This window comes from Eleutherodactylus coqui, chromosome 3, assembly GCF_035609145.1.
Source record: "Eleutherodactylus coqui strain aEleCoq1 chromosome 3, aEleCoq1.hap1, whole genome shotgun sequence".
In the NCBI taxonomy this organism is placed as follows: domain Eukaryota; kingdom Metazoa; phylum Chordata; class Amphibia; order Anura; family Eleutherodactylidae; genus Eleutherodactylus; species Eleutherodactylus coqui.
In genome coordinates this window covers 42788656-42805317 of record NC_089839.1, presented here as the reverse complement: position 1 = coordinate 42805317, position 16662 = coordinate 42788656, and the positions used below count along the sequence as shown (strand labels likewise).

At 44.2% G+C, this 16662-nt stretch overlaps 1 protein-coding gene across 2 annotated transcripts in view; it reads left to right on the top strand.

The window, feature by feature from the left end:
* FOXN2 (forkhead box N2) overlaps window positions 1-16433 on the top strand; it is a 43617-nt gene extending 27184 nt beyond the window's left edge. The window contains exons 3-6 of one of the 2 annotated variants that reach the window (XM_066594484.1): window positions 7138-7262; window positions 8861-8919; window positions 11627-11695; window positions 15213-16433. In XM_066594484.1, coding sequence (XP_066450581.1) covers window positions 7138-7262; window positions 8861-8919; window positions 11627-11695; window positions 15213-15733 — 774 coding nt within the window. In that variant the 3' untranslated portion in view covers window positions 15734-16433. The remainder of the gene's footprint in view (window positions 1-7137; window positions 7263-8860; window positions 8920-11626; window positions 11696-15212) is intronic. The other variant, XM_066594485.1, reaches the window with a different exon arrangement.
* The last annotated feature ends 229 nt before the right edge of the window (window positions 16434-16662 follow it).

Here is a 16662-nt window from a genome sequence, read left to right as displayed (position 1 = left end):
ATGCTGTTTAATAATTTGTTCAAAGATCTTTACCCGTATAGCAGTCAGGCTCACAGGCCTGTAGCTTCCTGCAACCACCGTCTTCCCTTTTTTGAAGTTGGGGACAACATTTGCCCTTTTCCAATCTTCTAGGACTTCTCCTGTTCTCCAGGGATTTTGAAAGATTATGGCGAGTGGTTCAGCAATTCCCTCCGCTGCTTCCTTTAGTATCCTAGGATGTAATTCATCTGGACCTTGAGACTTTAATTCATTTAAGTTAGCTAAGTGTTCCCTCCCCATCTCTCGGCTTATAGATAGCCTGCATCCTTTTATTCCCCCAATAGCACAGGGAAGATCAGTTGATGTTTTATCTACTTTCTGAGAGAAAACAGATACAAAATAGGAATTTAAAAGTTCGATCTTCTCAACATCATTCTTAACCAGTTCACCATTTTCATCTTGTAAGCATCTTTGACTTTTCTTTTGCTTTTGACCCACCCCCAAAATACTAATAACGTAGTATGTAATGCTGAAAATGGGCATGAATTCATCAAGTTCAGTCTATTCCACCCCCCACCCCTTCACCCAGTGTTGATCCAGATAAAAGCAAAAAACCCAATGAGGTAGAACCAAATTTCCCCCCATTTTTAAAGGAAAAAATTCCTTCCCGACTCCAATCCGGCAATTAGAATAATCATCGACCCTTCTGAGAAAATTAGTGACTATAATACGTAATATAGTATCACTCAAAAAAGGCGTCCAGGCGCTTCTTGAACTCTTATTGAGTTCTCTCTCACCACATCCTCACGCAGACTGTTCTGTAGTCTCGCTGCTCTTACAGTAAAGAACCCCCTGCTATGTTGATGTAGAAACCTTCTAGACGTAGAGGGCGCCCTCTTGTTACAGATACAACTTGTACCTTGATTTTTATGTTGTACTCTGGGGTCACGGGTCTAATTTCCATACAGAGAGTTTCGAACCATGAAAGGGCCGGGGTCTCTAATAAAGTGGCCATTCGATATTTATTTCCACTAGCAACCACTTTTTCATTCTCTCAATGTATGTGTCATCAAAAACAAGTGTGGGGGGTGTAGAACGGGCGCTGACACTATAGGTAAGTCTATATTTAGTCTTGTTTCCCACCAGCTGCACATAAACAGTCACTGTACATTTGCACGTCTCGCTGTGGTCTCAAATAACAGTCTGCTTTGTGTTGTCATGGCAGCACTTCCTTCTCCTGGCTCCGCTCTCCAGCTCTTAGTAATGTGAGACCGTACTCTGTTCTCGATAAACTAAAGCTGCGTGCTCATTTATCAAAGATTAGAAAAAAAGAGACAATCTCTGATCTCTCACATGCCGAAAACGTGTATTACGGTGCATGGGGTCACCTTGAAGAAGTAGCAATGTATCAATCGCAGTCCCTTTAACGTAATCTTCTCCGAATTGCCCCTGATTAATTATATATAGGATTGCAGAAAATTTTAATTTTCCTACCAGACCACAAACCGGGACATCAAAGTAAATTGGGCTCTGCTTTGTAACGGCCCAGTCATCCGTTTTAATGTATAGAGTTCAGATGTGTGTCCTGGTTTGACCATTGGTTTCTGGACCCAAACTCGAGGTATCGTACATGACTGTGATGCTCTAAGCTAGGGTCCGGAAACCGGCGGTTAAGCCGGGACACACTTCTGCACTCCGTATGTTAAAAAGGGTTTGCCAGTGAAATTCTATCATCAGGATAGGTCATCAATAGTTGATCGGCTGGGGTCCATTGCTGAGCAGGAGCATGCCGCAGCGCTGCAATCAGAGAGGTCGGTGCGGAAGCCTCCGTGCCTGCAGTTACAAGTGCCGGTCACTACATTGGAGGTCGGCTCAGAGGCTTCCGCACCGACCTCCCATGTAGTGACCGGCGCTTGTAACGGCAGGCATGGCTCTCATTGAAATCAACACAAGCGGTGGCTGCAGTTGCAAGTGCCAGTCATTACGTGGGAGGTCGACTCAGAGACTTCTGCTCCAAATACATAGGGGCCTCCACGCCGACCTTATAGTGGCCGGAGCTTGTAACTGCAAGCCCGACTCCCGTTGATTTAAATGAGAGCCGTGCCTGCAGTTACAAGCACCCGCCACTGCACAGTGGTCGGCGCAGAGGCTTCCGCTCCGACCTCTGTTATTGCGGCTCTGACAGCATGCGCCCTCTCAGCTGATCGATCGGGGTCCCGACCGACAGACCCTGGCCGATCAACTATTGATGACCTACCCGGATGATGGGTTATCAATATATCTCACTGGAAAACCCCTTTAAACGAATGGCGCAAAAGACTGTGGGAACAGACCATAGGTGATTAGTTGAGGTAGCAAAATTTTATGCTTTGAAAAACAGCCTCTTGCTTATTTCTTTACGAGACTGAGCAGTGATGTAGGGATGGCGACCAGGTTTCTAAGCCGAAGAAGGACCTTTTTCCCACGTTGACATAGATGCCAGTGCTGGGCCACCACCCTGAATCTTCAACTTGCAGTGGAGAAGAACTTTATCATTGATGTCAAGCATGACCTGATGTGCACAATCTGACTTCGCTCCCTGTCTCCAGCTCTCTGGCTCTTTACATCAAGAACAAGGGGGAAAGGTGAAAAGTTCTCGATTCCCCCTTCCTGAAATGTATGCAAAACTTTGTTTGTTGCAATAAACTGCCCTTTTATTGGCTTATCTGCCAATTTTCAGGATAATGGCTGATTTTTTTCTTTTCCGCATCACTAAATGAAGCATGGCAGAGAAAAATGGAAAATTCTCCAGCATTCAACTGCGAAGGCATCATGAGGTCCCTGTTCACACAGAATAACGCACCAGAGGAAATTCATGAGTGCTTGATGACCAGTGGCCGTCATACTCAACTGTGAAGAACTCGCGTGCCAACCATTCAACTGGGTGAGTTTTCCACCCAAGATGCTGCAAGATCTGGAAGACCCATCACAGTGTCAACACCTGAAATTGTTGACCCTGTTCATGACATGGTTTTAGAAGATAGACGGATCTCACTGAAAACAATTGCTAAGACCCTGCGGGTATCCAAGCAACATGTTTGGCATCTAATTCATGAATAATTGAATAATCGCAAGATTTCAACCAAGTGGGTGCCGAAATGTTTCAACGCTGACCAGAAGTGCCCTTCCAAGGTGAATTTTTTTTTTTGAAGAATTTTGTGGAATCTAGTACTAATTTTTTTAAATGACTTGCACCAATATGATTGTGAACTCCAGCAGTTCTCAAAGTGGCCACAGTCTGGATCCCCGCAGCCAAAGAAATTCAAGAGACGGAAGTCAGCAGGAAATGTTATGGCCACTTTTTTCAGAAGGGCCACGGCATCAATGCAGAATACTACGGTCACTCTTAAAGAAAAAAGACTCTGAAAACATCCCAAAGTTTGGGGGGGGGGGGGGTTTGCTTCTTTTTCAGGACAGTGCTCCTTCACACAAGGTTGCCAAGACAAAGTATGTTTTGAATGATTTTGGGATTCGTTGTGTAGACCATCCTACCCCACGTCCTAGATCTTGCACCATCGGACTACTAACTATTTCCAAACCTAAAAAAAAGCAAAAACTTGAAGAGACACAAACTTTTGAATGATTCACAGATGATGGCAACAACAGAGCAGCCTTTCAGTGGCCAAACGTTCAAGTTCTTTTTCGGGAAGGTTAAAGGGCTTCTGACATGAATAAGGTTTTTATGCTTTAACAGCCATTGTTTCCTGGTCTGCCTAATTTACACAGGGAACCCACGATTTTTGTCTGTTAAAGCATAAAAACATAGTACTTCCCTTGTCTTCTGTTGTTGTCATCAGGGGGGGGGGGGGGGTCATCTCCCGGCAGGCAGTCTTCTTCCTCTCCTTCCTCCGACGAGCCGCCCAGCTCCGAGATTGCGCGCATGCGCATTGGAGAGGTGCCCTCTGATAGGAGTCAGGACGGGCCGCGTCTCCACTGCGCACGCGCGGAATCTCGGAATTCAGCTAGGACGGACGGGCCGCCCACAGCAAGCACTGCTTGTGAAGTGCTTGTTGTGGGCGGCCGATCCGTTAACCTCAGAAGTGGCTGACGGACGGAGCAGAGCAGGAAGCGGTCATTTTGACCGCTCCTGCTCTGCTTCTACAAGCCACAGAAGAAGATGCGGGCTGGAGGGGACATGCCTGGCGATCGGGCCAGGCAAGGTAAGTAAAAAAAAAATTTATTTTTTTTTATGTTAGAACCCCTTTAAAGAAACTTCAGAAATGAATGTAACAAGTATGTTGAACTTTTGGCAGATATATTGAATGGCATTCCAGTTTCATGTACCTAACTCCTTCGTTGGTTGGGTACTTTCCAGCCCCCCTGGTACAGTACTGAGGGTGGGGGTGGGGTTGGACTGCACATCAGCGAGTCAGAAGCTTTCTCTTTGACGTAACCTCTGCCTAGTTGGTGTTAATTTGAATTATTGCATCCTCCTCCTTGGCTAAAAATGCTCCTTAAAACTGATGGAAGGGGATTTATACTCTTCTGGAAAACATGTAGTCCTCTGACCATTACTATTGTTATCCGGATTCGCTCTTTTTATGTCACCTGGTCACACATCTGATCATGGCCGCCTCCTCTTCTCAGATTTTTCTGGCAGTCAAACGCATTAAAAGCACATCCATCTCACTCTACAGATTCATGGATGGTTGAATGTAGTAGTAACCCCTTCAAGACCAGAGGTGCTTGTTTTTTTCCCATCTTTCGTCTGTTTTTTAAGAGCCGTAGCCTTCTTTTTTTTTTTTTTCCCCCAGCGACTTAGCTGTATGATGGTTTGTTTTTTCCAGGGTGAGTTATTTTTTTAACCCCTTCCAATCCACTGTCTAACGTCTGAAGACATTCTGATTGAAGGCTGTACAGCTCCGGTGTCGGAAGACATCCGGAAGGGTATTCTTACTGTATTACTGGCCGCTCTGTTTTCGGGGGCCTCTCCAGCATGTCCCATATTGCAGTACTGGCTCTAACCAACAGATGGCGCCATTGTAAAATGGCAGAAAGAGAAAGCCCCCTTGGAAACCCTGAATCCAAAATTGGATTGCAAAGGGTTAATGGTACTAATTAATGTACTGAAAAGGGAGAAAACAAAAGTGTGGTTGTACCATTTTTGGATACGTTTTTAGGGTGTTTCTGATGCAGTAAAAATGAAACATGAACTTTGTTCTGTGGGTCAGTACAATTGTGGTGATGGCAAATTTTATATCGTGTTATGTTTTACTACTTTTACTGAAGTAAAAAAACTGTTTTTAAAAAAAAAAAAAAAAATTGCTGTATTCTGAAACCCAGACTTTATTTCTTTGTCAATTGGGCTGTGTGAGGGTTTTTTTTTTTTTTTTTTTTGCGTGGTGAGCTGTCATTTTTATTAGTACTAGAGATGAGCGAACCTACTCGGGCCACGCCCCTTTTTCGCCCGAGCGCCGTGATTTTCGAGTACTTCCGTACTCGGGCGAAAAGATTCGGGGGGCGCCGTGGGTGAGTGGGGGGTTGCAGCGGGGAGTGGGGGGGAGAGGGAGAGAGAGAGGGCACCCCCCTGTTCCCCACTGCTACCCCCCGCTCCGCCATGCCTCCCCCCGGCACCCCCCCCCCCCCCCCCGAATCTTTTCACCTGAGTACGGAAGTACTCGAAAATCGCGGTGCTCAATCGAGTAATTACTCGAAACGAGTAGGTTCGCTCATCTCTAATTATTACCATTTTGGGCGAAATATGTCTTTTTCATCACTTTTTCACAACATTTTTTTGTGAAGCCAGGAAAACAAATTGCAATTTTAATTTTGATATTCTGTACATTCCTTTTTTCTTTTAACTGTCGTTGCTGTGCGGGACAAATATTGTGGTGGTTTAATATTTCTGACTTTTATGAACACTATTATACCAAATGTGTGTGGGGTTTTTTTTTTTGGTTTTTTTTTGTTGTTTTTTTTTTTCCACTTTGGCTTTTTATGGGAAAAACCATTTTATTTTTTTATAACTTTTTTACGGTCTCAAATACTATAAGCCGTTTTGTACGTGTTTTATTTAGGAGACGTGAACTTGCAATCATTTGATCACTTGTACTATGTACTGAAATAGTTCAGTATTGCAGTGTATAGACAGGGCTTCATAGGCATTGATGCATAGCAGCCCTAGGAGCCTTCATTAGCCTCTGGTCTATCATGCTAGCCCCTTTAGTATCCTGTTTAGATACATGGTCAGCTTTGAACCTAGGACCCCAAGGTAATAGTGCTAACCACTGAGCCACCGTGCACAAGGTACCTATAGTAAATCGGCAAGGTCTCTCTCAGGCAAAGACTCCAAAGTAAACTAGGATTTTAAGATGTGCAGTTCAAGCTGTTTCCAAGATGCCCAAAGAAACGCCCAATGTTGAGGACCGTAAACGCAATTGTCGGGCAAGTAGATCAGATGAAAGACACAGTCTGTCTAAAGAGACAGAAGGATTAGAAAATGTCTACATCCACAGAAGATCTGTGATCGGTTCTCCAAAATGTTTGGAATAACCTCCATGCCCGGTTCCTTCAAAAACTGTGTGCAAGTGTACCAAGAAGAACTGATGCTGTTTTGAAAGCAAAGGGTGGTCACACCAAATACATTTTTCTTTTGTTCATTCACCGTGCATTTTGGTAATTTTAACAAAAGTAAACTAACCCTTCTATTTTTAAAAGTTTTCTTACTTTACAGCACTTTTTCCGCACTTGTCTAAAACTTTTGCACAGTACTGCATATCAAACCGCAACATAAAAAGTGCAGTTGCTTCACATTCTGTAATGAAGCTCACCCAGATTTTGAGCTTACGGGTCTGCTTGGTCATAAAATGATCTTTCCTTGGTCTGTACTCTCTTGTCCCGTGAGGCCCTAAAAGTGGTTTCATACTAGAACCTCCATGCCCGCCCGTATCACATCTTGTACCGCCTCTAGCTTGGATATAAGATGTAATACAGGTGGGCATGGAGGTTCTAGTACCCTGTTGGGCCTCCTCTAGCTTAGATACAAGATGTGATACAGGCGGGCATGGAGGCTCTAGTACCTTATTGTACCGCCTCTAGCTTGGAGTGTAATATAGATAAAGTTCTTAGACTCCTATTTGACATTTTATATTGAACACGAATTCTGGTTTTTTTTTTTAGGTAAATGGTAAAGGCTCCCTATGGTGTGTTGATCCGGAATATAAACCTAATCTTGTACAAGCAATGAAGAAGCAGCCGTTTTCTGCCGCACTGGCGTTGTACAGCCCTCCCGCCTCACCTACAAGGTAAGCTAACCCGGCTCTTAGTCAGAAGTGAAATACTTCCATTTCCCGGTCTTCGGTTCGGCACCTTTTTAAAGCCGTGTTTTATTGAAGCTGAAAAGTTCAACTTTTTAATCTTCTAGGTAAATCCGGTTTACTTCTTCCTCCTCCTCATCTGTAGTGACAACTTAACACTTTCTAATCCAATTTTGGATTCGGGGTATTCTAAAAGGCTTTCTCTTTTGCTGTTATACAGCGGTGCCAGTTGCTGGCTAAAGCCAGTGTGTGCGCCAGAGAGGCTCTGACCGCGGAGTGGCTGGAATTAGACGGTAAGAATACCCTGTCGGACGTCTTCTGACATTGGAGCTGTACAAGCTTCAATCAGCATGTAGGAAGACGTCAGACAGTGGATTGGAAAGGGTTAAGTTGCTCTTCTCTTTGAAGTAGCCGCACTTTGTGAGCTCTTGGGCTTCTTAAAGGCTTGAGAGACACAGCACTAGTATACAGTATGAAACCTTTCCCCCGACCATAGGCGTCTTGTGAATGAATCTCCCATTATCACTGAAAATAGTTGTGATGAAGTGATTATTGGACTGCATGGGTGAAGCTGGGCGGACCCCACTGTAGTCATGGGGAGCGGGCGGCAGTTCCATCCACGACAACGGGGCCGAGCAACAGAAAGCAACAACCCTGGTGTGACCCCAGCCTTAAATGATTGCATGTCTGAGCTCGGTCTATAATTTACGGTAATTTAGGGCTTTGTTTAGATCTGCTTTTGGGTTTTAAGTTTTTTGAAACGGATGGCAAACTGAGACAAAATAACTTTGAAGGGAACCTTTCATCACCTTTGAGGCCCATAGACTGACCCTGTTTCTGAGCGGTGTCCCCGTGAAGTTGGTGCGCACACAGCCGGACTCTTTTTAGCTGGGTTTTTGCACACGCTCTCCCATGTAGAGGAATAGAGATGCGCATGCGCAGACCCTGCTGAAAGAGTCAGATTGTGCGCGCGCCAACTGTACACCCGGTGAGCATGAAACGCAGCTCCCTGGATTTCCTGTTCCCTTACCTTTTGAGCCCAATAAAATAGTTTATGGGGTTCAAAGGTGGTGTGACCGTTTCCCTTCTGGGGTTTGTGTGTGATACTTTTTTTTATTTGGACAAAGAAAATAGGGCAGAAGGTTGTGCTAGGTGAGGCGAACTAAGAGTCCTAAAAACCCAGTGGAAATGAATGGGAAATTAAATCGAAACCTACTGCGTGACTTCTGCCTCTTAAAAAAAATAAAAAATAAAAAAAAAGCGCCAAAAGCTGTGTCTTTCTAACGCAGTTTCTGCCATGGATTTAGGCCTGTGTATGGGCAAAATTGACATGTGGAATTCCGACACGGAAAATCACGTTTCCGCATTAAGAAGTGACTCGTTTTTGCCCAAAATCTGAGTGCAGATCTGCGCATAAAACCGTGTCATGGATTTTGCCACTATTTTTGGAGGCAGAATGCATGGGGAAAATGTTAGTGATTTCTGCCGTCTGAACATCCTAAAGACTAAAGTCCACCGGCCTCGAATAATGTGTAGGACGGTCTTTATACCACATTGACTTGTTTGTTTTGTTTTTCCTCTTCCAGCTCATCACCTCTCTGTCTATCATCTGCGCTGAAGCAGACCCAAGAGCATTCTGTGAAAGGTATGTCCACGTACATTTTATAGAATTTTTTTTTTTTAAGCGTCAGTGATGCGTTTTGGGTTTTTTTTTCCGTGAATAATCTCACATTGTTGCCGCCCACAATAAAAGCGCAAAATGTTTTTAATTGCGAAAGTCAACGGGAGCTTCTTAAGCTAAAATCGCATCGCAACACTCGTTAGATGCGATATAAGGGGGCCTTCATAGGGAAACATGGGAGATAAAAAATTGCACACTGCAGAATGATGGACCATGCTTCGATTTTCGTTTTTTTTTGTTTTTTTTTCCTCTCAACATCGCATCAGTGTAAACATCGCTAATGGGAAGAAAACCCTTGTGCATCATTGGCTTCCTAATCTGAATTCCTTCTACTTTGAATAATACGCACTAAGATAGGACGTGCCGCATGTTTTTTCAGGCGATGTGCGATCACTTGAAATCAATGGGTTCTATTCACTGCGTATTACCAGCACAAAAATTGCGCATGTCATACACAGCGTGTTTGTGCTCGTGTGAATGTGCTCTTGTTGAATGCAGCGCTGCTTCTCCCTGCTGCTCAGTGTCTATGGGACTACAGCGGTGACCACTTTTGGACGATGCCGTATATTGCTGGTCTCCTTAAAGAAAGGGCAGCAGAGAGACAGCAGTGGAGTCAACAGGTAAGTAATTTCACTTACCGTCTCTTATTTCATTATATCACACTATATCCCCTGACTTTTGCCTCAATTTTAGATATTTATAGTAAAAAATGAGGAGCGGGGGCGAATGGAGCAAACCCAAACTACGATAGGGGCCCAAGCCCCAGGCGTTTGCCCAGAATGGAGGTTCTGTGGCGAATAGGCAGATTAGTCTGGGGAGGTGCTGCCAACCAGTTGAACGATGCACTAGATGAGCATAAACGGGCAGAATTAATATGCGAACAGAAAGAATGGTCTCACGGTGAAAACCTCCTAGAACAAGTCAGAGACCAGTGGTTATTGGATCCAACTTCTCCGTTATTTAATAATTAAACCCAGCAATAAAACAAATTTCAGCGGTCCGCTTCTCTGCCCGAGCGGAGTAGAGATGGGCTTCCTCACCTATTGACGCGTGTGCTATTGTATATTCGGTTACACTTACCCTACTCTCCCATCTCCTCCATAACCAACCCCAGCATTACTGATGAAGGGGTTCACACCAAATTACGTTTTTTCTGCTGGTTTTAATTATTAAATAAAAGAGAAGTTTGAGTCTAAGTTCACTTGTCTCCACCTTGTTCTTGACGGTTTGCACTGTGAGACCGGTCTTTCTTTCCACATACTAATTTTGCATCATCTGTCTGATTTTGGACAGCCCCTTTAACTTAGCGTTCTTACACTCAATAAACGTCCCCAGGACTGGAAAAGCAAGCCTCTTGGGTAAGTTGAGTGGAACCATGTGGCTCCATGTAGAACATCTTAAAGGGCTTTTATTACTATTGGTGACTTATTCTTTAACAGCGGGTGCAGCTCCCATTGATTTTAATGAGAGCTGCACCTGCATTTAGAAGTGCTGGCTGGTTCATGGGTAAGAGCAGTAGCTTCCACTACATACCCCTGTATGTAGCAGCACTGATGGTGGATGCCCAATCAACTTATCTGCCGGAGTCCTGAGCAGGGAACCCCAGCCGATAAACTATTGATGACCTATCCTGAGAAGGTCATCAGTAGTATTTCCCTGGAAAACCTCTTCTAGTACAAAGATCCTGCAGATGCTCAATTAGCATGGAAGGTTCGCTTAAAATGTTACCCGTGAGCATAAGTGGTGTAGTTCTGCCCCAGATAATGAGCACTCTTGGCCAGTCAGCATGAAAAGTCCTGTTCTGTAACTCCTCCCCTCCTCGCTGTGTACTTTTCTTCCAGCCTCCAGATCACATGACCAGCACTCTGGCTCTGCTTTGCATCCTGCAGTTAATGGGCAGCTTAATGTCAACTCCCGTAAAGAAAAACTGCCTTTTCCGCACAAAGCAACCAATCGCAGCTCTGCATTCATTCTGAAGAGTAGAGTACGAAATGGAAGCTGTTTTGTGATTGGTTACTGTTTGCAAGAAAGGCGTTTTTTTCTTTATGGCAGTTGACCTTAAGCAGCCCCATTAACTGCAGGACACAGCAGAGTCAGAGTACTGGTCATGTGAAGAGGCTGGAAGAAAAGTGCAGAATACACAGCGAAGGGGGCGGGGTTGAGCTGCAAATCTGGATTCTTTATAGTAGAAGTCACGGGTACTGTGATCAGAGTTGCCAACCTGTGTTTTTTTTTTTGTTTTTGTTTTCTGGTAACCTACCCAAAAGTCACAGATAACCAACTTTTTTTTTTTATGGATACATCAGAAAACCATACTAAGTGATAAAAATAAGTGATACATGTTTATAGGTCAGCTACTGATATGGATTTATTATATGCTATAAAATGATAATTGCAGTCCTAATGATCTGCACAAGTACCTCCAACCGAAAAATGAATGAATAAAATAAATTGCAGACTCATCAATTCCTCCACCCCCCACCCCCCACCCAACACACACACCCAACCTGCAAACTCTGGGGGAAAACTGCACCCTATTTTCATAGACTGTCCAGGAATTTGGCAACCGACCGTGATGAATTTCTCGAATAAGTGAAACCCCCAAGTGCTTCTTTAATCCGATTGTCGAGGAATGGACTTCTTGACTTAGAGCTTTTCTTTGTGTTTGCAGATTCTGACATTGACGCCGCCGCTGCAATGATGCTCTTAAACAGCTCTATCAAGCAGGAAGCTTTGGACTGTAAGAATAACCTTTGGTTGTTCAATTCAAGTGTCATGTTATTTTTGTATCCGTACTATTTATAAGGACCTTGTCACAATGGAAATGAGTGGGGAAAAAGACACGGGGGCGCGGTGCTACCTTCTAAGGGTACTTTTTTACATGGTCCGACGGTCTCCTCAGTGATCGTTTAAAAGAGCAATTACGGTCAACTGCCGTCCCATGTTAAGTACAGGAAATAGTAGGGCAAGTGACCAACAACTGCTTACTTGTCAAAGTTGCTTGGTTTTCAGCTCCCCTAAAAACTAAGCACCAGTCGGCCCATGTAAACAGGCAGTCGTTGATCTATGAACAACTGCCTGTTTACTTAGAATCGAGGCGGGCGGAAGAGATCTCCAGCATTCTCCGCCTTCATTCAGTGAGCGATTATTGTGTGATCGCACAGGAGCTATAATTGTTGGGACAGACGTGCAAAAGTACCTTTTAAGGCTACTTGCACACGGATTGAAAAAAGTTGCACATGAGGTTCTCGGGCACAACTCTAATTGGACAGGATACGGATATGTTGTCCATGTGCTGGCCGAGGTACAGGGCCCCATGTGCTATTGTCCAAAAATAGGACATGGTGCCAAATTATTAATTTTTTTTTTTAATACTCTGCCTTTCTAGACCCGTGCCTCTTCCTCAGAGGTGTCGGATGGTGCACAACTATGGCTGCGATACAAAGACTTAGATGTGCCTACTTGGAGAAGCAGATTTTCTGCGAAGGGCATAACTAAGCCTTTGTGCTACAGGTGTAACCATTTGTGCTCCATTTTACACCTAGAAGGTTTCCCCGTACCCTGGGTTTTTTTCTTCTTCACTCATTTCCATATTGAACATCTCGCCCGCATCTAGTTGTGGCGCTCCTCTGGGCTGGCAGCACCGATTTTATTGCTGAAAAATTACTATTTTCTGATACGCATTTAGCCATTCACTGAACTACTGTGGACCGCACAAAACGACCGGTCTAAGGGAGCTCCGCCCCCTTGTCACTCACAAGACTCTCTAAAGAAGAGCATCCATTGCATTCCCTGAGGGAGGACCTGGTGGGTGCTGTTTGCACCCTCTAGATTAACACTTAGAGAGACATTATCATCACCTTTTGAGTCCTGTAAACTACGTGAGTGAGGGGACTGCGGTTCGTACTCACTGGGTGCCCTGTTCAGTGCAAAGTTGGTGCGCCACAGCATCTTGACTGCACGTAGATTTCCCATTCATCTCCTTTGGGAAGTGCGCACGCAGAAGAAACCAAGCTGCTGGTGCGCATCAACTTTTCAGAGACTCTGCTCTGGAACGGGGCACCCGGTGAGTCTGAACCGCAGCTCCCCGGACTCCCCATGTTTATCAGCTTTTGAGCCCCATAACAGGCCTTGTAACATGACTGGGAATATAATTCATAGTCAATCAGGGATGTGGGTCAGGAAGGGTAGAGCTTCTGCTTAGTAGATGCTCCTCCTCTAGTTACATGGACAAGTGCGATATATATATAGGTCCGGAATAATCTGATGTATATCGGAATTGTTTAGCCTGTGTTTTTTGGGTTTTTTTTGACCCCCAAGACTTCTAAATGCGTTTCCGCGTTCAAAATGTGCAATTCGCATTGCAGTAAGTGCAATGTGGCTTTTCTTTTTTTTAAGAATAGATTATTCTCCAAGCAGTATGCCCCAAAAAAGTTATACTGCGCTTTTTTTTAATTTAAATCAATTGCGCAGTATTGGTGCAAACGAAAAATCACTCATGTAAATGAACCCATTGAAATTAACAGGTGCGTGTTCCGTGTGATCACTCTTGCAATTGCACAGAACTCATATGCATATGGCCCATGTAAATACAGCCAAGGGAGAAACTTTGCCCCACCCCAACTCCTGTGGATAGGTGATCAATGTCCATTGTAGGACGATCCCCTTAATGTCTTGTCTTGCAACATTATTAAAATAATCTGAGTATCTTTGGGTTTTCCTCGCCCCCTTGCAGTTCTGCCCCTCCTGTTTTTTTTTGCCATATGTCCAGTTTTAGGAAGCCCGGATGTTCAGTTGTTGCTCCTCATCCAAGCTGTAGCTGTAATCCGTGGAAGGACTGGGTCTGCCGAGCAGGAGATGCTCTCCGGTGGTGGTTGGCCCTTTCCATATGCTCTTTGAGACAAACCCTATTAGCAGGATTCTAGTGCAGCTTTTGGCAATTTTTTATTTCCCGAAATCGTGCCCCTCTTGTCTAAGGGCGATATCTGACAACCCTTTAATATATGGTTCGTTGTAAATGTTACTGTAAGGGAATGTTGGGCACACATAGGTGGAGTGACTTGTTTTATACGGTCTTTGAAATGGTTAGAGTAACTGCGCTTTTGTTCAAACTTTTGAGATGTCTGAACGACCTATCAAAAGTTTTGTTTAGTGGGGGTCCCACTGTTGAGACCTCCTGCTGATCGCTGAAAGGAGAGGCCTGCTACGCTCACCGAAGCACTGTGCCCCTTCGGCTATCTTCTTCGTTTGCCAGCTGCTCTCGGCAGCTGAAGACTGACTCGTCGAGATCTATAGACATCTATGCATCCATCTTCAGAGAAACCAACAGACAGCCGAAGGGGTAGAGCACTTGGGTGAGCATTTCAGTTCCCTCGTTCTAGTGATCAGTGGGGGCTTCAGCAGTTAGACCCCCAACTGATCAAAACTTTGAAAGTTTGAAAGAAATAAAGTGCAGTTACTGTTTAAAGGGAATGTGCTGGGTCCTATGATCGCCTTTTAAAGTAAGTTTTTGTTTGGACTCTTGGGATGGGCTGTTGAGTTGTGTGCCAACCCATTCCCTCATTGTTTGCCCTTGAAGCTGTGCCGGTATGTGCATTGGACTCCTCTTCTTCTTTCCGTGCGGGTGCATACATAGAAAACATTGGGTATACGAAGGGTTGCTAATAAGTCTTTGGCTTTGTGTTCTTTTTTTTGTTTCTATGGTAACGAATGTTACATCACATGAAAGCCTTATGTGTTTTTTTTTGTTTTGTTTTTTTTTTCCAAAATTTTGTGTTTGTAGCTTATGGCAACAGTGATCTAGGCACGCGGGAAAACAAAATGGCGGAGTCTAAGGCGATATTCACAGCAAATGAGAGCAGAGGAGTGATAAAATTCTTGTTTCTGCAAGGAAAGTCCGCGAAGGATATTCATGGTGAATTGTCGCAGACATTGGGGGATCAATGCCCTTCATATTCTACAGTTAAGAACTGGGTTGCCAAATTTAATACGGGCCACTCCAGCGCCAATGATGAGGAACGTCCTCGTACATGCACAGAATTAACAGATGAGTCTAATGCACGGACTAAGCGTCTGATTACTAGGCAGATGGCAAGGGAACGGGGAGGCATGCAAGTATGAAAAAGCACCCCTGAACTTGACGTCCCCACTCCTTAGTAACTTTATGGTGCGCAGAGGACCTGATGGGTTCCCTTTAATTTCAGTAACGTGTATTTCCCATATATTGACCTTTTTTAACATTTTTGATTTTATTTTAGACCAGAAGCCTCAGCCTCTCAAGGTGGTGGTACCTAAGAAACGCAATTATACCAGCGCGTTCAAGCATTGCACCTCTCTAACTCTGCAAGCAAACGATTCCACAGTCATCAACATCGATCCCAAGGAGGATCACAACTACAGTGCGAGCGGCACCGACTCTCAGCGATGTGAATCCCGATCCAGCGTGTCTTCCTTGTCGTCGGTGGATGAGGTCTACGAATTCATCCCAAAGAACAGTCGGGCGGGAAGCGACGGTAGCGAAGGGTTTCACAGCGAGGACGAGACTGATATTGACTATGAAGAGGATGCGCTTGGCGATAGTGGCTATGCTTCCCAACCCTGCGTCAATTCCTCGGGCAAAGATTTGCACGGCAAGAAGCTCCGAAAAGAAGCTTGCCAAGATATCGACGACGAGCTGAAAGAGGCGGCCGGCTCTCTGCTCCATCTGGCTGGGATTCGCACTTGTCTTGATTCACTTTTAAAAACTGCAAAAGCCCAATCACAAAAGCATAGAAAATAGTGTCTGCCAGTCTCATTTTTCTTTTGCTTTACCCGATTATATCTTTTTGGGTTTCCTTCTTTTCTTTTGTCCTGCCTTCATCCACTCAAAGTGTGGCAATATTCTTCAGCTTTTATTTCTTCTTTAGGAGATCAAAGCCATAAAAGACGTGCGGCTTTTCTTTTTTTTTTTTTTTTTTTGTTTTGGCTCGTTTTAAATTTTTGCAAGTTTGACTTTTTTTTTTTTCCTTTTTCTTTTTTTCTCCCCAATTTTTTTTCTTCCTTTTCCCTAAGATTACTGCCTTAGATGATTGATTTACCAGAAACGCATGACATGCAAACTCCCTGGAAGAAAAATAAGCTATAACATTTTTTTTTTTTCTCCCCCCCCCCCCCCCCCAATTTGTGAATGCAGAAAATTCCTCGAATTGCAACATAAACTTGACCGAAAGGCTGCTGGCGCAACACTGACTGCTGTATATGCTTTTTATATTGGCCTCTGTGCAACGAAGTGATAAAATATTTCAGTATTAGTGATACTTTTTGCCAACTATTTATACGTAGAGCTGGTTAAAAAAAAATGCATAATGCACACAAGAGAAATTATTTGTAAAGCAAAAGCTTTCTCTTCCTTGTGGGGGGGTTGAAGACAAGACGTCTTTAACGTTCTTGACCCGATGAGAATGTTCTCTGCTGTAATAAAATGGTCCCTTTTAAAGTTATACTACCAATAACCATCCTCCTGTATACCCATTCTAGCCATGCTGGTCTATGTGCACGTATGTGTTCATCCCATGCATTCGCTTTACGAAAGCTCCTTAAAGCCTAACTCCACTGCCGAAACAGCATAACATAAGGTTATTAGCACCTCTCCATTTTTCTTCTTGTTACTGTTTTCCACAGGCAGCTCTTCGTCAGGATAATCTTCCTGTCTGGGTTACCGCCAGTTCA